This window comes from Sorghum bicolor, chromosome 2, assembly GCF_000003195.3.
Source record: "Sorghum bicolor cultivar BTx623 chromosome 2, Sorghum_bicolor_NCBIv3, whole genome shotgun sequence".
NCBI lineage: Eukaryota > Viridiplantae > Streptophyta > Magnoliopsida > Poales > Poaceae > Sorghum > Sorghum bicolor.
In genome coordinates, this window is record NC_012871.2 from 70916516 (window position 1) to 70937714 (window position 21199).

The 21199-nt window shown below is 45.0% G+C and overlaps 4 protein-coding genes and 1 long non-coding RNA gene across 8 annotated transcripts; 2 read left to right on the forward strand and 3 right to left on the reverse strand.

Moving 5' to 3' along the window:
- On the reverse strand, positions 239-1985 carry LOC8056352 (cytochrome c6, chloroplastic). Its single transcript, XM_002462997.2, has 5 exons — positions 1591-1985; positions 961-1049; positions 842-873; positions 677-740; positions 239-565 (listed from the first exon to the last, which is right to left on the reverse strand). The coding sequence occupies exons 1-5, from the start codon at positions 1835-1837 to the stop codon at positions 425-427; spliced, it is 573 nt and encodes a 190-aa protein (XP_002463042.1). The 5' UTR covers positions 1838-1985; the 3' UTR covers positions 239-424.
- On the reverse strand, positions 2840-5123 carry LOC8056353. Of its 4 annotated transcripts, XR_002449566.1 has the most exons (3): positions 3967-5123; positions 3805-3885; positions 2840-3187 (listed from the first exon to the last, which is right to left on the reverse strand). XR_002449566.1 is itself a non-coding variant. In XM_021452079.1 (2 exons), exon 1 carries the CDS (start codon positions 4501-4503, stop codon positions 3976-3978), a length of 528 nt encoding a protein of 175 aa, XP_021307754.1. In that variant the 5' UTR covers positions 4504-5123; the 3' UTR covers positions 2840-3885; positions 3967-3975. The 4 variants fall into 4 exon arrangements, 2 of the variants coding, with proteins under 2 accessions (XP_021307754.1, XP_021307755.1); XR_002449565.1 differs by having other exon boundaries at positions 3805-5123; XM_021452079.1 differs by having other exon boundaries at positions 2840-3885.
- On the forward strand, positions 5216-7047 carry LOC8056354 (scarecrow-like protein 23). The gene has a single exon (XM_002460828.2). It carries the CDS (start codon positions 5368-5370, stop codon positions 6748-6750), a length of 1383 nt encoding a protein of 460 aa, XP_002460873.2. The 5' UTR covers positions 5216-5367; the 3' UTR covers positions 6751-7047.
- Positions 10873-11708, forward strand: LOC110432239. The gene is made up of 2 exons (XR_002449646.1): positions 10873-11046; positions 11133-11708. It is a non-coding gene; the product is annotated as an uncharacterized LOC110432239 (long non-coding RNA).
- Positions 11632-20121, reverse strand: LOC8081766 (exocyst complex component EXO84C). The gene is made up of 12 exons (XM_002462999.2): positions 20040-20121; positions 19810-19936; positions 19577-19705; positions 19353-19478; positions 19129-19248; positions 17342-17766; positions 16661-16755; positions 15452-16490; positions 14053-14571; positions 12423-12611; positions 12179-12315; positions 11632-12063 (listed from the first exon to the last, which is right to left on the reverse strand). The coding sequence occupies exons 5-12, from the start codon at positions 19163-19165 to the stop codon at positions 11817-11819; spliced, it is 2688 nt and encodes an 895-aa protein (XP_002463044.2). The 5' UTR covers positions 19166-19248; positions 19353-19478; positions 19577-19705; positions 19810-19936; positions 20040-20121; the 3' UTR covers positions 11632-11816.

Below are 21199 nucleotides of genomic sequence, written 5' to 3' on the forward strand. Positions count from 1 at the left end.
CTGAATAGAAGTTCAGAAAACAGAAACACAGACAGGTCACAAGTTCAGGCCTTGTTTAGTTGCGAAAAGTGAAAACTTTTCGGAACTGTAGCACTTTTGTTTGTTTGTGACAAATATTATCCAATTATGGACTAACTAAGATCAAAAGATTCATCTCGTGATTTACAGCTAAACTATGTAATTAGTTTTTATTTTCGTCTATATTTAATGTTTAATGCATGTGTCACAAGATTTGATGTGACGGAGAATCTTGAAAACTTTTTGGTTTTCAGGGTGAACTAAACAAGGCCTCAGTTCAGAAACAGAAACAAGAAGGTTACAAGTTCAGAAAGTCCTAATAATTCCTAAACAACACAAACACTATCTTCTCGTCGCCATTTTCATCTTACTAACAAGCACCATCTTCTCGTCGTTTGTCAGTTAATCAATCTTCATCGCCCTCGATCTTTGGCCACCCGTTCTCAGCTTGCGACTTGACAAACGAAGCTAGGAGCTTGATGTCATCTTCCGATAGCCGGGGGCCGAAGGTGCACTGTCCTCTTGGGGTGCATTTCTCTCCAAAACCCTGATCAAAACGAAACGAACTGCTATTAAAATTCTACTTCTCATAAACAAGTGCTAGCTTTTGCTGATTCGAGAACACAAAAGGTCGATCATTTCAGAAGGCAGAACTGACAGGCATTCTTCCTTTCCCATAGTATGTGATGTTATACAATTCCTCCTCCGTGGCAACTCCATTTCTGCAACAAGTTTGCTGACTTTGCATCAGTAACAGGGAGCGGAGAAACCGCAGCACATTCTTCAGTTTGCCGTATGTGAGTGACAGGTTACAAGGCTATACCTCTCGAGATCCTTCAGGAAAAGAGTGGCTCCCTGGGCACGATCGAGCAGGATGGTTAGAACAAGCTACGACCAAAACTTGTAAGGGTGCGCTCCACACAAGGATTTTCAGCAACTCACTGGCTGTAGGATGTTTCCTCCCATGTCATGGCAACCGATACAGGCCTTCCGGAACAGCGCTGCGCCTTCTGAAACTGGTTGCGCAAATGCTGCACCATATGGTAAAAAAAAAACTGATCAGCCTGGATTCCAACTAGTGTGAACGTCCTGTGTAATATGCATTATGCTAGATTCAGCTTTCTTTCTTTCTTTTTTCAAGATTATTAGGCGAACAAGTTTCAGCATGTGATAGACAGATAGAGTTGCTTTCATGCCTGAGAACTGCGGAGCAAGTACTTATGTTTTTCATCTAATAATTCTATAAAATTTGAACCTTTCTGTTCCACCTCCCTGAGTAAGACATTACTTCACTGCAACCGCAATGTGTGCACTACAAACCCACACCAACCATGCGTGCGTGAGAACCAAGTGCCAACTACCAGTCTGCCAGTAACCACTAGTATTCACTATTCAGTAAGTAACCAACAACCAAACTCGAATGACACGGAACAGTAGATATGGTGTCTACAAATTCCATGTAACCACTAGTACAAGCAGCGGATTCACATGTAATTGCGCAATGCAGCGAATCCACACAACAGTAAAAGCAATAGGTTTGTGCATGTTACAACAGGCAAGAACTGAAGAAACCTGGTGAGATAGCAGCAGGCAGGCCAAGGGGTGCAGCTACAAGGAGGAGTGCCGCAGCCAAGAGCGGCGCGGCCTGGTGCACAGCGACGGCGGAGGGGGCAGCACTTCGGCCTGGGCCTGGACGCGCCTGCCTTAGGCTGGCGCAGCATGCCGACGCTGCCTTCGCCTGAGCAACGGAGGAAGAAGAGAAGAAGCAGGCGCAGTGAGACGGTAGCGGCGGTCGCGCGGCTGAAGGAAGCCCGTACATCGCGCGTGGCGAGCGAGCGCCAGCCGTCCTTCGCCGTCGCAGGGCACGGCACGTCGAGGCAAATCTGGGAGGGCTGGAGCGTACAAGCCGACGAGGGAGCTGCAGATTGCCAGATTGGCGATTGCCAAGATTGGTTCAAGTGGACGCCACGTGGTTGTTCTACACATTGCAACGGACTGGGTTGGGCCGGGCCATGCGCAACGGCATTTGGCCCAAATGGACTGGCTTTCTTTGCCAGGCCGCCAATTTATTATACAGTAATAAAACGGCTCCTCATGTTTACTTGTAAAATATTTTGCAAAATATGAATAGTACCAATTTCGTTTGTATTTGACAAATATTGTTCAATCATAGACTAACTAGGCTTAAAAGATTCGTCTCGTCAATTCCGACCAAACTGTATAATTAGTTTTTTATTTTCGTTTATATTTAATACTTCATGCATACGTCTAAAGATTCGATGTGGCGGAGAATCTGAACAATTTTGCAAAAATTTTTGGGAACTAAACAAGGCCTCAAAAAAGGGGGGGTTCAATTTAAACCAACTCTTATAAGTACGACCAGACAAAATTCTGAACGTTAGCAACTAGCATTTGAATGGAATGTAAAAGCACTTCAAATCGGCCAAGGTCAAAGAAAATCCAGCAATAAAAACAGGTCCTGAATTTATACAAACTATTATAAATTGTACAGCCCCCACGAAATTATAAACGTTGGCAACAAGCATTTGAATGGTGAGTAAAACACTTGGAATTTGCCGATCAGTGCACACTTCCGGTCTCCCACAAAGCCCACGACCCACAGGACATGAACAGTGTGCAAACTCACTTGTGAAATCAATACTGATCACAATCCACAATAGAAGGCCCAGATCATCATGATCACACACTTCTCGAGCAAAATAGCATAGGCAATAGAAGGCAGTACATGGATTGAGAATTAACAAAACTCTGAATTGGTTTAAACTTTTGTCTGTACATGAACAACATCCACCACGATAAATTACAAAGAAACATAATAATTAGTTAAACATCCGTATACACCACCAATTACATACATAGGACAATGAGATGTACATGTAATAGTTTTAAATTAGGAGCAAAAGAAGGACTAAAAAGTAGGTTCATGCAGAAATTGAATTCTGCATTTCTGCCTAACAAATAAATCACAGTTTAAAACAAAAGGATAGTTTGAGTTACATCAATTTGATCGTGCACAGCAAAGGAAACTCACGGCTCGCCCATTTATGCTACTGCAGTGTTTGTTGCCTCAATTGCTCATCAGCTGCACTTGCGTCAGACTTGATATAAGTCAGACTTCTCCACTTGCTAATGGATGAAGCCTTCAGCCCTGATATGAGTCATATGACAGATGAAGCCTCCACTACAATATAAATCGGAACAAACCTGACGAGACACGGGACTCATCACTCATAGCTAATGCCTATTTGAACTCACGAATTATTATTACAGTATGGTATCCCATTGGTACATGAACCGCTAATGCAAATGCAACATCTCCTTATTGCTGTCTCAGAATTGTCCCCAAAGCAGTTTCAGAGTAGCATATGCAACATCCCCTTTTCAATGTTTCTATAGTTTCAATGGCTGAGTATATATGTTACTACTAGGCATTTAGAATATGAAGCCCACACAACAAATCCCAAATACTCCCTCTGTGACGTTTTGGACAGTCTAATTAGCTCAGCGTCCAACGTCATATATTCAAAAACGGAGGGACTAATACAAGTGAAGTATCAGCTAGGGCAGGCAAGCTTTGCTAGAAGTTGCTCTACACTCTACACTGTTTTAAATCAACAGCAACCAAATTGCAATTCATGATCTTTTCCCAATAATACAACTGGAAACTTATGATCAGAGCATGGATTTCGCATTCAAGCCAAGCAAATGCCAAAACATCTGCAATTTTTTTTTCAGAGTTCATTCCTGCTATTTCTATAATGTTACCTTCAGCGCTAATCCCCAATGGGGCTCTTTACACACAAATTGGTTGGGGGCTCCAATGTTCCATAGTTGGATTGCATTTTACTACAAAAATATAAGAGGTTTACACATAGAACGAATACGTGTGATCATCAAAGTAAACAGTTACCGGATGAGATTCCTAACACAGATTGATTAGGGCTCTTGATGAGCCTCGAGGCAGAGGGCGAGGTCGATGCGCGCCCGCTGGCACTGCTGACGCTTGAGCGCGGTGCCGGCGCTGCCGCAGAGGGTGCGGACGGCGTCGGTCTCGTCGGGGCAGCACGCGGTCACGACGCACTCCGCCAGCGCGCGGTTCAGGTGCCGGCACAGCACCTCCGGCTGCAGCGGTCCGCGGGCGGCGCGGCGGTGGCACTCGGCGAGCGCGCGGTGCGTCGAGGCGCAGGGCCCCGGGACGGGCAAGGCCGTCGATGCGTCTCGGTCGGACTCGTGGTCTCGTCGCCCGCCGCTGCCGCCGGTCATGGAGTCTGGCGGTGGTGGTGAGAGATCGGCGACCGGCGTGATCTCTTTCCCCTCCTGCCGGCTCCTGGTCTCCTGGAGAACCTGGACGCTCGAGAATTCGCCATGGATTTCCGCCGTTAGGCTGATTCTAATCCAACAAGGGTTTCTTAGAGGCCCAAAAAATATTGGATCGGCCCATTGAAAGTTATTTACGGAGCCCATGATGAACGAGTTCTTCCCTCAGTTGATTCGGGCTGGGCCAAGAGGTTTCTGAGATCCAAATCCTAGCATCAGTATAATATAATATAATGGCATATTTATTTTTCTTTCTTTTTTTGAGAGAACGGGGATACAGATGTGTGGCAAGCGAACGGGGCAGATGAGCTAAGGGTCGCATTTGCGACGAACACTCCTCCTTTCAGTCCGCGGATCAACACTTGCACGGGCCGCCGTGCAGTGTGCCGTCGATGCACGGGCACCGGCATGCGGCAGCACTGCTGTTGTTAACCAGAAACGTCAAACGTCCCACCGAGGCACCGGTATCCTAGGGAAAGCTTTTGTCCCGCGCCGCGCCCCGTCTCGCCCGCCGGTCGTCCGCCATCGAATGATAACAGGCTTTACCAATCAATCCCAGCCGGACCAACCCCCGTCGGCACCGCCGGCCGCACATCCCTCCCCATCCCGCGCTCCCCGTGATTTTCATTCAAGAAAACCCAAGCCTTTCCCCGTCCCTGCCCGGGGATGGGGATGGGGATGGGGATAGGGACGGAGATGGAGACGACCGGTCGCCTTGTCGCGGCTCGCGTCCTTTGATTCCCCCTGCCTGGCCGCGCCAGCAACTGCCTGCAAGCAGACAAACAGACGGCCGCCCTGGCACCCCCTCCTCGGTCTCACTCACTCACTCACTCTCACGCACCGGACCCGCGAAGCCAACGGCGAGACGGACCCGGTGCTGCCCCCCGGACCCCAGTCACCAGCGTTATCAGCTTCAGCCCAGCCGTCCCCTCTCACTTCGCTTGCCTTGCCTTCAGTGATCACCGAGTGACTGACGCCTTGCCCGAAACGAAATTATTGGCCGACGACGCGATGCTCCAGGGGGTGCTGTCCCGCGCGCCCGCCACCGACGCGGCGGCAGCGGCAGCGATGAAGGCCAAGAGGTCGGCCGCGTCCCCCGGCGAAGAGGAGGAAGGGGACGGCCGTTCTGCGCGCGGTGGGAAGCGGCAACAGCTGCTTGCGCTTGGCCCCGCCACCGCTTTGGCGTCGGCGGTGGCGGCGGAGGAAGGGCCGGAGACGCGAGGCCTGCGGCTGCTCAGCCTGTTGCTGCGGTGCGCGGAGGCGGTGGCCATGGACCAGCTGACGGAGGCGCGGGAGCTGCTCCCGGAGATCGCCGAGCTGGCGTCGCCGTTCGGGTCGTCCCCGGAGCGCGTGGCGGCCTACTTCGGGGACGCGCTGTGCGCGCGCGTGCTCAGCTCGTACCTGGGCGCCTACTCGCCGCTCGCGCTCCGCCAGCTGGCGGCCGCGCAGAGCCGCCGCGTGGCGGTGGCGTTCCAGGCGTACAACGCGCTGTCGCCGCTCGTCAAGTTCTCGCACTTCACGGCCAACCAGGCCATCCTGCAGGCGCTCGACGGCGAGGACTGCCTCCACGTGATCGACCTGGACATCATGCAGGGCCTGCAGTGGCCGGGGCTCTTCCACATCCTCGCCTCCCGCCCGCGCAAGCCGCGCTCGCTCCGGATCACCGGGCTCGGCGCGTCGCTCGACGTCCTCGAGGCCACGGGCCGCCGCCTGGCCGACTTCGCGGCATCCCTCGGACTGCCGTTCGAGTTCCACCCCATTGAGGGGAAGATCGGGCACGTCGCCGACGCCGCGGCGCTCCTCGGCTCGCGCCAGCACCAGAACCAGCAGCGGGACGACGAGGCCACCGTGGTGCACTGGATGCACCACTGCCTCTACGACGTGACGGGGTCGGACGTGGGCACGGTGCGGCTGCTCCGGAGCCTGCGCCCGAAGCTGATCACCATCGTGGAGCAGGACCTGGGCCACAGCGGCGACTTCCTGGGCCGGTTCGTGGAGGCGCTGCACTACTACTCGGCACTGTTCGACGCGCTGGGAGACGGCGCCGGCGCGGCCGAGGAGGAGTCGGCCGAGCGGTACGCGGTGGAGCGGCAGCTCCTGGGCGCGGAGATACGGAACATCGTGGCCGTAGGGGGACCCAAGCGGACCGGGGAGGTGCGCGTGGAGCGGTGGGGCGACGAGCTGCGGCGCGCTGGGTTCCGGCCAGTGTCCCTGGCGGGGAGCCCTGCCACGCAGGCCAGGCTGCTCCTCGGCATGTACCCGTGGAAGGGGTACACGCTGGTGGAGGAGGACGCGTGCCTTAGGCTCGGGTGGAAGGACCTCTCCCTGCTCACCGCGTCGGCGTGGGAGCCGGCGGACGACGCAGCCGCTTCTGCGCCCACCACCACCAGTTAACGAGATTTTGCAGCAGCTAGATTGGGAATTCAATTTCATCCATGCCTGCTGCTAGTCTCGCAGCCGTCCTCCTTGGTGGCCTGGCCGTCTTCTCTTCTTGCTACCTCCCTGCTCGATCGTGTAGGCCTTTTTTTTTTTTAGGAAACTGGAGGGGCCGTGGCCCCTATCGTGTAGGCCTTTTTGTGACTTGTTTTTGTGATATATGATCGTATAGGCTTCGGCATTCGTTCTCCCTACCTCCAGTTTCAAATCAACTTTGAATTTTGAATGTTTTTTAGTATACTGTAGCTTTGATGAGTGAGAGAATTGCAAATGGCCACATCATCATCTGCAGACTGCAGTCGACAGTCCGGCTGATAAACTGAAGATTCGGTGGGGTGAGTTCCCCAGCTGGGAGGGAGGTGAATACTGAATACTAGGTGATACTGTGCAGAAGTTGTCTGGTCTTGTCAGTTTACTAGTTCGAGCAAAAATCATCCATCGCCTTGTACAGTTCTGGGTGTCCCAGACTGTAAATAGACACAGACATCTCCACTTCTCCAGCCCAGCCGTCGGCCGTCTATCTGCAATGGCTAACGCGAGTTTACATGTAAGTTTCCCGTCGGCTACACAACGCCGCCTGTGAAGATGACAAGTTTACTGATACGAAAGTGACTGCCTGCACGTACGCGGGCGTGAGCAACCGTTTGTTCGATGTTAACATGCCACAAGTTGGGGCGTCCGCAGTTTCGTTCCCCCGGGATGCATGACCACGACAGACGATGATATGTCGCCTCATGCACTCACTTGACTTCACGGATGGACACGCAAGAAAAACAGAAATGCACGAGGAGGAATAAGGGGATGCTGCCTGGGCCTGGGCCTATTCTTCGACCAGCCCATGTCTAGCCAAGGTCGGCCCATGTCTAGCCTATTTCTGGAGGCATTTATTAATCTACTGCCAGCAGGCCTCACCATGGTGCCACCCATATAAGGACCAAATGACCCAAGAAAGGGTTGAATTGGCTTTAAAAATAATTCAACAGCCTTAGCCTATGCAAAAATTTAAACCCCCACTAGCACGGTGACACATAAGACTACAACAAAAGCACACTAGTGAGTGCTTAGGGCCGCTATACTAAGCATGTCCTTAACAAGGTTCACACTAAGAATAATGCCCTTAAGTTCAAGAAGTAAACCTATGCTAGGCACATTTTTTAAACTTATAATCCCAGTTGTCACTCGAAGCGAACTTACACACAACAAGCTAAGCAAGAAATAATGCAAGAACAAAAAAGGAAGCAAAGAGACAACTAGATTTTTCTCGTGGTATCGGATTGGTGCCACAACCCCCTAATCTACGTTACAACGCCAACAGTCACCAAGATTTGGTTAATTTCCCATCTACTAGTGAATGTCAATTCTCCACTCCAAAAATAGTGCCTTTCAAGACCATATACACCTTTTGGAGCCAACTCAACAAGAGCTCCATTGTGGACGATCACAAAATCCTCCACAGGACCATCTAGGTGATAGCAATCACCAAAAGTAACAAGTCTTCAAAGCCATCTCAAAGAAATCCAACCAATAACGCTGGTAGAACTCAAGGCTAGCTTGCTTATGCAAGAGCTCTTGTTGTGTGACAACTAGGATTGTTGGTTAAACTATGATTAGCATCTTAGGATATATAGATTTAGATTCTGCTCTCAAGGATCTTTCTCTTACTATGACCATGACCATCTATCTAGCTGATTTTTTTTTTTTACATTGTATCAAAACTAGTGTGAAACTCATGATAGATTTGCTAATTAAACACGTTGCTCTAGGTCTTCCTACTGAGGACGTGTTAGAAATGATGGCCCTAAGGACTCAATGGCGTGTCCTTTATATAAATTTAGGCCTTGTTTAGTTCACAAAAAATTCAGTTTTTGGCTACTGTAGCACTTTCGTTTTTATTCGACAAACATTGTCCAATTATGGAGTAACTAGACTCAAATGATTCATCTCACAAATTACAGATAAACTGTGCAATTAGTTTTTATTTTTATTTATATTTAATGCTCCATGCATACGACCAAATATTCGATGTGACGGGGAATCTCGAAATTTTTTGCGAACTAAACAAGGCCTTAGGAGCCACCGTGCTATAGGTAGTAATTCTTCCTTAGGTGCTGCCGCATTAAATTTTATAGAGCCCAATTCACCTTCATTCCTCTTAAGCCATTCGATTCTTTTAACACTGTTTTGTTTGACATATGCTAAGATGCTAGATGACGGGTGTGTTGCATGTCGGCAGTTGCGTGTTGACCACAATGACATATCGAGTGCAATACAGAAGTTTGATTTGTATACACGGTAACCATATTTTTCCAATGCTTGGCTCTAAATTAAGGATGATCAAGAGGAGAGTGGTCTACTATAGTTTAGAAAAAGGAGAATGGTTTATCAATGTCAGAGGCTAAGAGCAACTCCAGGAGTAAATGGGATTGGATCTCTAAACCTATATGCTTTCCAAAACTAATTAGACTCTTAGAATGGACAGTGCCACCAACAGAATCTCTAAAAAGGAGAATGGTTTATCATTGCCAGTAACCAGACGTGTGCCCTGGAACATTGGCTTCAGTCGGCAGTTGGATAGGAGCAGTATGTTGGCCTGCCCTCCTTATAGGATAAGTTCTGGTGAATGAGGTACAGTATGGAAGTATGGAACGATAAGCTAAAGTTCAGACAAGCATAAGCTACTGTACTCATCGCTGAGACAATAAGTAACTCGCAGACCAGCCTCATGAATAAGCTATACATTGTATGCATAAGTTAGCTTAGAACCTCTTTGTCTGAAAAATAGCACCAATTTCAGCTATCGTAAGTTCTGCTATGATAGCACAGGACTTCACCAGGTTGTCTGAAATTATCAATGAAATGAGCTCAAATAGCTTAATGATCCAGGCATCCAGCGATGGATGCATTCAGTCAGGACAAGCAGAGATTGATTAATGTAAGCCGAACTAAAATCACTGCAGGACCAATCCAAAGGACGCCTGCTCCAGATGCTCCCACCCTCCGGCTTGCAGGATTAAACAAGGGACCCTGTACGTCGCCGGCCGCTGGGGGACATGCAACTCATATCCGGCGGGGTGATTGGGTTTCCCTACAGCTTGGACACCAGATTTGAAGCACGCAGAGACTGAGACATGGTCTTGGTGTGTGGCAGCTACGATCACAAGGAGCTCTAGATAAAAGAACAGGGGAAGGGGAGGAACACACGAGAAGAACTGCGAGACACGCTAGCGGAAAGGCCACGGGAAGGGGAGGCTAGCGCGGCAAGAGTCATGTGGGCGCGGAAAACGCCGAGCGAACCAGCTTCGCCTTCTATGCCGAGCGCCATATGTGGGATGCCGGGATGGCGAGCTCGGGGTTTTGGAGAACGGGTTACTTGGAGCCGGTTTTTTAAGTTTTTTATTTATCGATCGATGGCTGGTGGGATAGATCAGAGCAGCTCTTGGAGATGTTCTCATCTACGCTAAAAAAGGCAGTGATGAAAGCATTTTGGTACTCGGAACTTGGAAGGCGACACAAAACATGCACTTGTTGTAGCATCGTGCATCCCTCAAATTCTTGGTCTGGTAATTTACCATGTTTGTTCCCCCGTGCTGCCGCCTCCGACACTCCGCCTGTTCTTTTGTTCACAGCGAAACCTGAGCTAACAACAACTGACGTGACCGAGGCCGGCCGGCCGGCCGGCCGGCGTCTGTGCCGTCCAGGCGCGTGCTTCCTGCCTATCACATCGAAGTACACCACCAAAGTCCTTGTCCGTATCGATCGATACCTACTCGTTCTCCGCGTTTTCCTATTCCTATATATAAAAACGCGCGCGCGTGCAAGCCGCAAGAGCATCGCCGAGTCCGTCCCACCTACACGAACTTCTACCAGTTTTTGTTGCGCCTGGCCTGGGCGTCGCACGATCGATCGCTCGAGCGAGGACCGACGATGAGCTACTACAACCAGCAGCAGGCGCCCGTGACAGGTACGGTGATCCTCCACGAGCTCCGGCCTCCGGAAACTGGTTTTCTCCTGCGACGTCTCGGCTTTTGATCACAGCTGAACTGACCTCGTGTTTCCGTCGCTCTGCCAAGCAGCGTACCCGCCGCCGGGGCAGCCGTACGTGCAGCCGCCGCCGATGCAGGCGAGCCACGTGCAGCCAGCGCCGCCGCCGGGGTACCCTGGCAGCTACAACGGTGGCATGATGAACCCTCCGCCGCTTCAGGTGGTGGCGCCCCAGACGCAGACCCGCGGCGACAAGGGCTTCTGGGAAGGATGGTAAGCTTCGTGCCTTTCGATCGCACGCGCCATACATAGATTATTATATTGTGATGATGCACTGATCCCGCTTAGTTGCCTTGCAGCTGTGCAGCCCTCTGCTGCTGCTGCGTCCTGGACATGTGCTGCTAAGTAAGCCCGGCGAGAACAGTAGTATACCTCCAACTAACGAACCATGGCATGATCTCTCCAAGTCTACATTTGTAATTGTCTGTGAGTCCGTTCGTGCCTAGAGAATAATCAGTGCGTGATACAACTACCTGTAACGTTACTCACGTACCATCTGTTTTTATTATTATGTTGGCATGAGGTTTGAATTTGTGAAATGCGATAACTCATGTACCATCTATTTTTATTATGTTGGCATGAGGTTTGTATTTGTGAATTGCGATACATGTACGAAGGTACTCCCTCTCTGTTCCAAATAATGAGACGTTTTGGTTTTTCTAAATACATTATTTTTGTTATGTATCTAGACATAGATATCTAAGTGCATAGCAAAAACCATGTATCTAGAAAAGTCACGGCGTCTTATACAATTTGGAACAGAGGGATAAAGATTTATCATACAGACAATCTGGAAAATAAACAGATAAGCGACAAGGTACAATAATAACGACCATAATTACCAACGGTATTTCTGGGTTCTTTTTTTTTTTCTTATCATGAGGGCAACGATGTTTAATGGTTCTGAATTCTGCCAACTATGCGGGATAATAAAACTTCAAATAAACGGGTAACAACATCTCCAACGAAGGTCTGAGCAGTTCTTAACTCTCAGGATCAGTGAAGTAAACGGGGCTTTCCAGATCATCATTCTTTGCGGAAGCGAACGAGTCTTCTGATCCTACTGTCGACGGAGTTGAGCTCTCTTCAGAATCAGAGATCTCACCATGCAAAGCAATATGTTCTTCCGCCTCAGGCTCGGGCTCGGACTCAGACCCAGAATTCCCCAGCATGAGCTTGTGAATTGCAGCCTTGGCGGTGTCGACAAACCACTCATCCTCAGGAAGAACACTGAAATCGTTTTTAGTGGAAATACAAAGGTGATGTTAAACACTAGGCAAGCATACAGCCTTAAATATTATGAGAATACTACAAAAAAGAACAGAAAAAGGATTCTGGTTAAGACCTTTGTGGATCAACACCCCTTGCTGAGAAAGATGCAACTGCTCTGGTTATGATTGTGGATACAAGCTGCTGAACTGGCCTATGTGGAAACCTTCCACAGACAGCAATCTCAACAATGAAGTGCATATCAAGAATAAGCTGCAAGGAGCATTCAAGAAAAGAGAAACCATCCACAGACAGCTCTGGTTATGATTGATAACTTCAGCATTTGCATCAAAGTAGCATGAAAACTCAATAATACATACCTGCTGCAGACCCGAAGGCTGGAGTTGGACAGACCGGTCCTCAAATATATCCCAGAACTCTTGCTCATTGGAGAGCCACATGATAACTGTTTCAGTTAGCCTTGAGAGTAAGACCTTCTGTATCTTATCCTTTCCCAGTAGAACATCACCAGCGACACTAGCTACCTGTTGCAATCTTCCAAACAGTGCCTGAGAAGAACAAAAACAGATGGGTGAGATAACTTTGTTTGGAACATCAACATTCAAATCTTTGGGTGTTTGGATAAATAACTTTTGTCTAAACCAAGTTGTAATGGACATATTGTTGTACTTCAAGTAACAGAATAAGTGAGTCGAATGTAAAACTCTGGAAAACATAATTCCTTTAACTTCAATCTGATTTGCCAAACAGAACTTTAGATTTTTCACACATGCTTTTCCTCAGCAGAATAAGCAATGGATAGCAAAGGAACCACAAAATGGCACTTATAAGCTAAATGACAATGAAACATCATTGCCTTTTCCCCTCTTAACCTACAGATTTTACACTGATCGAACTCAAATGTAATACTCTGAAGAAAGATGTGTACTGGTGCATTTAACTGGCATTGTTTCTTTATACTTATAATATGCAATACATCTCGCGCTTCCTTTTCCCTCTTAAGTTACTTTACAACCATCCAACTCAAATGCAGTACCCTGAATAAAGATGTGTACATTTTATTGGCATAGTTTTGTTATATTAATATGCAATACAATTTGCCCTTCCCCACACTTCAACCGTTCAACGTCACAGGGATGGTCCTTGCAAGGACTGGATTTGCACCCATTTCATTTAAAAACATTTGCTCGCCAACAAATTAACACAAATAAACACGATGTGTTTATGGTGCGTAGTTTTTTGTTCTAAAATTTAATTTTTTTTGTTCTAGTCTAAAATGAGATTGATAATGTATAGATAATTATAGAAGTCATTCTAGGATCCATGTTGGTCAAACTTTTTTGTTTTGGTAGATTGACATTGTAAGGTGGATGCTATGGAATTTTTTTTTTGGTTTTGATTATCAAGGTATACATAGTTATGTAGATTTATAAAGTGCGATGGATGCTGCCGGGTCCATCACGAAAATACCTTATAAGTTATAATACATTTTTTCCTTATGATGCATAGTATAGTACATCCAATCTGAAATATAAAATGTAGATTGGGAATCTAAGATGGATGCCGCCAGATACATCACGAAAATTACCTTCATAATATATATTTTTATTTTAATAACATATATTTTTATAGAAATTGGTTGTCAAGGCTAAGCATCATCTTAGCCACCATGTCAATGCCCCAAACTGACTTGTACTTTCAATCAAGGTGGGGGGGGGGTATAACGAAATATATGATGCAGCACCTATGCCATAAACATACAAAATACTTTTCCAGAAAGGTAAGGAAAAAATTATACCTTCCATCAGTACCATATGTTTTTTCTCGAAAACGCAGGAGCACATCATTATAGTAAGAAGATGGAAAAGAGGAACAAGTGCCCATATATAAACATTTGATATCAAATCATTGATATTCAAATATGCAATTACCCTCTAAATGAAAATGTGCTTAGGCATCGTCACACAAAAAAATTAAATAAACAATCACCTGGAAGGGCAGTGAAGGCAAGGGATCAGGATCAAATAAAAGATCATCGTCTTTCTGTCCCAAGTACATTTTAGCATCCAATCGTGACTTCCCTTCCAAGTAAATAAAAGATAAGACATACTGTCGACAAAAGTGATCCCTCAGTTTGTCCAACGAATGCTGCAAATTACGTTTCCACTCTTTGTATTCAATGGCATATATGGACCCAGGGCCGAGGCCTTCGCTTGATCCACCAGCTCCTTTCTTCTCAGCTTGCATGTCAAAGAACTTGGATACAGCAGCTGGCAATAACTCATCTGCTACAGTGTATGCGGTTCCAATTAGTGTAAGTTGTTGCGCATCACTTTCAGCTTTAAATTCAACAGGCTCTTTTGACTCCAGTAGATTATCATCTTCAGAAGGGCCAGGCAAGACTTTGATCAGTGTTTCTACATATCTATCAAAAAGCTGGAGAAATTTATTCAGAATTGCTCCACCAAAGTGAACTATGGTCATTGGAAGAATTTGATCCAAAACATCCTGTAAGGAGGATATGCATATATATATATCAGCTGCTTCAGTGTATCAGATAGCAGGTGAAGTAGAGAAATTTGTGAAACTATCAAACAAACCACGAAGTATAGTAATCCATGTTCCAGTGAAAGATTATTTTATTCATATTTTTATTTTATTCATATTTTGAACACTGGCACATAAGTGCATAACCAGTAAACTGACTGAAGTAGCATGGTTTGTACACAAACTCATCACTGATTGAGTCAAGAAAATGCATTGCATCTATTTATCCTAGATATTTTCATGCAGAGAGTTATTGCTATTGTGTATGGTTGCCAGTGCCAAGTACCTAGCATATGTAGAGACTAAAGAGTGTGCAGACTGCTTGTGTCTGTTAGAATTTAGAGACTGAGTGGATCCTAGAAATACTGAAATGCTCATTGATTGCAAGTTGTTCAACTCAGTAAGAATTCAATGGGTGTAGTGGTGCATCTAAAAAACTAGAAGGGTACCCCGCGCGCTCGTTGCTGCAAGGATCGCGAATGAATTTTAGTGGATAGTGTGGTATGCTGACGTGGAAGAATAAATGTATGTTAGTGGATGACATGGCTTGCTGACATGGATAGCTTGCATAAATAGATAGGTGCCATAATTGCATGCTCTAGATATATAGATATATATAGATATATAGATAGAGATGTAGAGATATAGATATAGATATATAAATATCTAGATATAGACATATAGAGATATAGGTATAGATATATGGTAGGACAAATCACAGAAGTCAAAATGCACAGTCCAACATGACAGCAAGCTGAATTTCCAGACAAGTTAAAATAAAAGGTTGCATTAAGGCAAGTTCACTTAAAAGAGATATCAGAAGAATCAGCGAAGAACTCACATTGACAATGGACATGAACTTCTTTCCACTGCTTGTAAGCATAACATTTGGTGAAACTGCACCAGAGAGCGGTGATCCTTCTTGAGGGGTGAGAAGCAGAATATCATCATTCCTTGCCCCATCCACAATCTTTCTCCTCACCCTTCTAAAATTCAAATCAAGAACTTCTTCGATATAAGGGCGCAATAGTACCATAATTAATTTTGAGAATTTCAGACCTTGGGATTCTAGACAAGAGCAATGATGGAGACTAGTTTCGATGCATATACAGGCAGAGCGAAGGGCAGAAACACTCTCAGGCAAAGGAGAATTTTCTTTAACCAAACGTGCAAAGGTTTCAATTTCATACTCAGCCCATTGGATAATCCGGTTTGTATTCATGGGGCTATCTCCAAGTAGTGTATTAGTTTCTTTTGCTGCTTTTGCAATAGCTGAGAAAACAAGCTGCGACAAAGTTGCAGAGTAAGTCTGCGTGTAGATTGAACAGTTAGGAAGAAATGCCTCAACATTTTTCTGCAGTTGTGAACCATAAGCTTTCAGAAGTACTTGATGGGCTAAAGAACTTTTGCCTATCTTAATTAAACCAGACAAACACTTCCTTAGTTCGGTCATAGATAAAGATGGCTGTCCACAATACCTAACAAGCTGATCTTCAAGAATTGCTTTCCTTTTAATCAGTGCTGCCTTAAAGGCTGTATTCTCTGCATTTGATTCTTTACCAGATTCATCTGCAACCAAATATTTCTTCTCTTCAGCTTCCAAAGCAAGAACCGCCTCCTCCATTTTGTGCTCTGCAAGCAAAACGTCTAACTTATCTAGAAAAATAGCTTTGGGATCCTGGGTACCATGAGACAAAATTTCATCAAGTTCAGTTTCAGGATCCTTTTTTGTTGCTTCTTCTTCCTTGCTAGATTTGTGCCAATTATCAAGCTCACGGGACACACCACTCATTAGATCCTGCACAAGAATTCCTTGGGAAGAAACATGCTTTTGTAGCTCAATTAACTCTTGTTCTGCTTCAACAACCTCCTCAGAAATTCTATGCAGATAGTGAAAAGGAGGAAAAACATTAGGAAAATGGTTGAGAGAGAGAGAGAGAGCAGGGGGGGGGGGGGGGGGGTGAGTCCATAGACACATATTGAATTCTGAATTTTCAGTTGATTCATTTATTTTTAGAGAAGAAAAATCAGGCATGAATTTTGTAATTACCTGAGAAAAGCCAGGACCTTTGATTGCCTATTTCCAGACAGATTTTCAATAGCATCCTTCAACTCCAACAAATCAGAGCAAATTTTCCTGATACCCTGCAAGCACAACAATCGATGAGTACCATCACCATACAAATGAGAACATTTTGGCAATGGCAACCACTAGAACACCTCTCTGTACCAGTCCTGGCAGACAAGGATGCATGAAACACTAAACCCTTTGGTCCATCTCGATAAAAAAAAGACAAGTTAACCAAATTTTACTTGCATTTATTTCGTAGAAAAAGGTGATATGTTTTTGTTTGGTTATGCTTCTAGTTTTGATGCATCAAGGCTCGGTGAGAACATGCTGTGTTACAGAGAACAAAAACACAGGGGTTCAAGGATAACAGATCAGAAATACTAGTGCCAATTCTTTCCAAAACAAAAGAGGGGAAATTGTCTAGGGACAAATGCGGGATAAATTCCTCTCCCTACGCGATATTACCCACTATAACACCATCGCAACGGGTCTAGATCCAAAATTGCGTGATTTCAAGCCCAAGCAGCCCCAGCCGCACAGCGAGGAAAGAAGCAGGAACTAGCCGGGCACAGCAGCAGGAGAAATTCCCCACTGTATGCTCGCCGGAATGCAGGAGAAACAGCTGGAGCGCAGAGCAAGGCAAGGAAGGAGAAATCGAACCTTCTCGGTCTGAGACTGGTAGGCGGCATTGACGGAGGACTGCGGGGTGATCCACTCGTGCCCCGGGAACTCCTCCTCCAGCTCCTCCCCGCTGCTGCTCTCCATTCGGCACCTCCGCACGATCTCGGAAGCCTTACACAGGGCAGAATCTGGGAAGGTGAGATTGCTCGGCGCGCGGCTAGCCGGTAGTGAATGACGAGACGACGAAGGCGGCGGCGGTGGAGTGGAAGTGGAAGGGGACTGGAGTGCCGTTACGGGTAGCCACCCACCGGCAGCGACCGCGGGGCTACTTTGTAGGGGGTTTTCTGGCTTGGCGTGTCCTGGACCTCCTGGTCCTGCAATAGGTGAGAAACTGTGGGCCGTCGACGATTCGGCGTCAGGAGGATTAGCAACCTTCTGTTCTTCTCGATTTCCACCGCCTATTCCTGCAAGAATACAGTTCAATCTTCCCAATAAAATCCGGCCAAATTTTATTTAAATTAGCCACAACAGCCTGTAATTATAAATTCTTATGATTGTACGTCTCTAGTTTCTCTAGGACTTCTTAATTCTAGAAGCAATATAAGGCCTCTTTGGAACATATAGAGAAGAAAAATCTTGTTTTCTACATTTTCCCTATGAAAATGAATTGATTTCTATAAAATTCCTGTACATTCCTATAAAATTCATGCATTCTAAAAAGGTTTACAAAAGAGTAAAGTTCACCACCTGTTCCTAAACTTGTACCGTCATATCGTCCCGGTCCCTAAACTCGCAAATCGACCATGTTCTCAAACTTGTTCGTTGTGTTATCCCGGTCTCTAATGGTCCTAAACTTGGTTTTGAGTCTCGTGTGGGTCAAAATAAAGCAATCTAAAATTCTATATCAAAAAATAATTCATAATTTTTTTCATATAAACTTCAATGAAGATAAACTTTATATCAAAGTTGTAGCCCTCAACCCGATCTACAACTTTGTAGTTTAAAAGTTTTATATTTGAAGTCGTTTAATGTCACAAATTTAATTTTAAATTTCAAAATCTATAAACTTACAAAAAATATTTTGGAACTCTAAATGAATTTAATTTAAAAACTTTTCAACTACAAAGTTGTAGATCGCATTATTGGCTATAATTTTGATATAAAATTTATCTTCATTTGAGTTCGTAGGAAAAAGTGATGAGTTATTTTTTGATATAGAGTTCTTAGATTCACCATGTTTTAACTCAGATAAGACTTAAAAGCAAGTTTAGGGGTCAAGATGACACAATTGAACAAGTTTGAGGACTTATATATGAAATTTTTAAGTTTAGAGATTAGGATGACACAACTGAACAAATAGTGGTTTTACAAGTTTAGGGACTTGAATGACATATCCGAACAAGTTTAGGGACCGGTGATAGACTTGTATTGAGTTCTTTTAGTCAGTGTCAATATAGGCTTCAAATAGTCTTCTTTTTCGGTGTGTCTAATAATATAAAACCTCATCAATATATCTTCATTTCAAAATAATATCAGCAATGTTAATATATTGGTATAGTATATGAACATTGTTTGCCCGTATATAGCTTACCATATTTGCTTCTTTCAAGCATTGTTAGTATCAAAGCCTCTACAGCTCTACATAGTTAGTGGTAAGGAACTTGTTTGGAACAGATAAAATTTACTATAACATATTGGAGATTGACTTAAGAACTTTCTCGAAATCCGCTGAAACACTATTGGACAAGACAAAATAGCGGAGACCACAAAGTGAAGGCTATGAAATAGGAATCCCCAAATTCAAGATGTTAAATTAGAAAACTCACCTATGAACTTAGGGATCTTTGATCCCCACTTAGGCATGATGGCAGATCTTGTGATGTAGAGATGATGTTGTCACCTTGTTTGCTTTTTCTGTGTACCTTGTCGCTTGATCCCCCCCACAACTAGCAAATGACAACATAGAGAAAGTCCAAAATAAGGAATTGAAGGAGTTTAGAGGAGATAGGGCATCAATATCTAGTGAAATCCTTATGCACTTTATACAAACCTGATTTCTCACAATCGATATGCACGAGAAAAGTCTAGGCGAAAAGAAATTTCCTCAACCAATCAGATCTGAGCGAGGAGAGGTTGAAGAAGAGAGGGTTGTACCTTGTCGTTCAATTCCTCGCAACTAGCAAAGACAACACGGAGAAAGTCCAAATAAGGAATTGAAGGAGTTTTGAGGAGACATTAACATCTAGCGAAATCCTTGTTCGCTCTTGTACCAACCTGATTCCTTACAATCGATCCGCATAAGAAAAGTTTAAGAAAAAAAGAGTTTCTTCGACAGATCAGATCTGAGCGAGGAGGGGGGTGAAAGAAGAGGAGGTTGTACCTTGTCACTCGATTCCCCCACAACTAGCAAAACACAACATGGAGAAAGCACAAATAAGGAATCAAAGGAGTTTAGAGGAAATATGGTGTTAACATCCAGCGAAATCCTTATATGCTTTTGTACCAACCTGATTCCTCACAATCGATCTGCACGAGAGAAGTCTAGGCAAAAAGGAATTTCTTCGACTGATCAGATCTGAGCAAGGAGGGGGTTGAAGAAGAGAAGGATGTACCTTGTCACTCGATTCCCCGCAACTAGCAAAGACAACATAGAGAAAGTCCAGATAAAGAATTGAAGGAGTTTAAAGGAGTCGGGGTGTTAACATCCAGCGAAATCCTTGTTTGCTCTTGTACCAACCTGATTCCTCACAATCAATTTGCGTGAGAAAAATATAGATGAAAAAAAAATTCTTTGGCCGATCAGATCTGAGCGAGGAGGGGCAAAAGAAGTGGGGGTCGAGTGCTTAAATAGGGAAGGTATTTTAACATAAAGAGACAAAAAAAAATTAAATTACCGATACCACAAAGCTCAAGGAGTTTTCTTATAATTAATTCCCTCCTTGCAAATAAGAGCGCAAGACTTGTCTTAGTTAGATTTGCTAGCCATAAAGCTCCTTTTTGAGGACGCGGGGGGGGGGGGGGGGGGGGGTTTCATGCCCACAACCATCCCACGAGTTACATGAGGCATGATTTTCTCATGCTGTTTTTAAGGTAAAAATAATTCAGTTACATATTTTGTATCATGCTCAGGCAGAGAAAAAGTTTTCAGGTTTGCATTTCACTGTTTAAGCCCTATCCACCAACTATTTTTTAAGGAAACGGTAGGGGAACTCCCTACCTTTTTTTTAAAAAAATTTCTGTAAAAAGTTATAACTTTATAGAGAAAGTTACATATGTATAGATACAAGGCTTGCAGAGTCCAAAAGAAAAAGAAAGCAAAAAATACAAGTGGCTCTCTTTCCACACAGATAAAGGGTCTGAAATGCTCTTCTTTGCTTTGACGCAAACATGGCCAAGATCTTCCTTAAGAGCTGCTCTCCAATCCAACAGAGAGGCATCTTGGCTGTAAAAAATGACTCCATTTCTCACTTTCTAAATTATCCAACAAGCTGAAATGAAAATTTCTCTGAATAAGTGACTAGCAAAGTTTGATCCAGCTTGGATGATCATGTCTAGAGGTTGCAGGTTGAAGTTTCAATGGATATTGATGGAGTTCCATTAATCAGAACTAAATGGACACTCGAAGAACAAAAAACTTGTTTCCTCAAGACCATTGGAGAAAAGAACACAGGAGTATTCATCAAGATACATATTTTTCCTTCTTAAAAGATTCCTGGTGCTTACTCTATCTCTAAGCAGAAGCCAAGCAAAAAATTGTGTTTGCCAAGGTTATTTGATTTCCAAATCCATTTGAATAGAGGGAAGCTTCCAAGGATCCCTGGAGTTGAGAGCAGGCCTTCTTTGAGGAGAAAACAGTTCCCAGCTATAATGCCAAATATCATGTGTAGTTTGATCCCA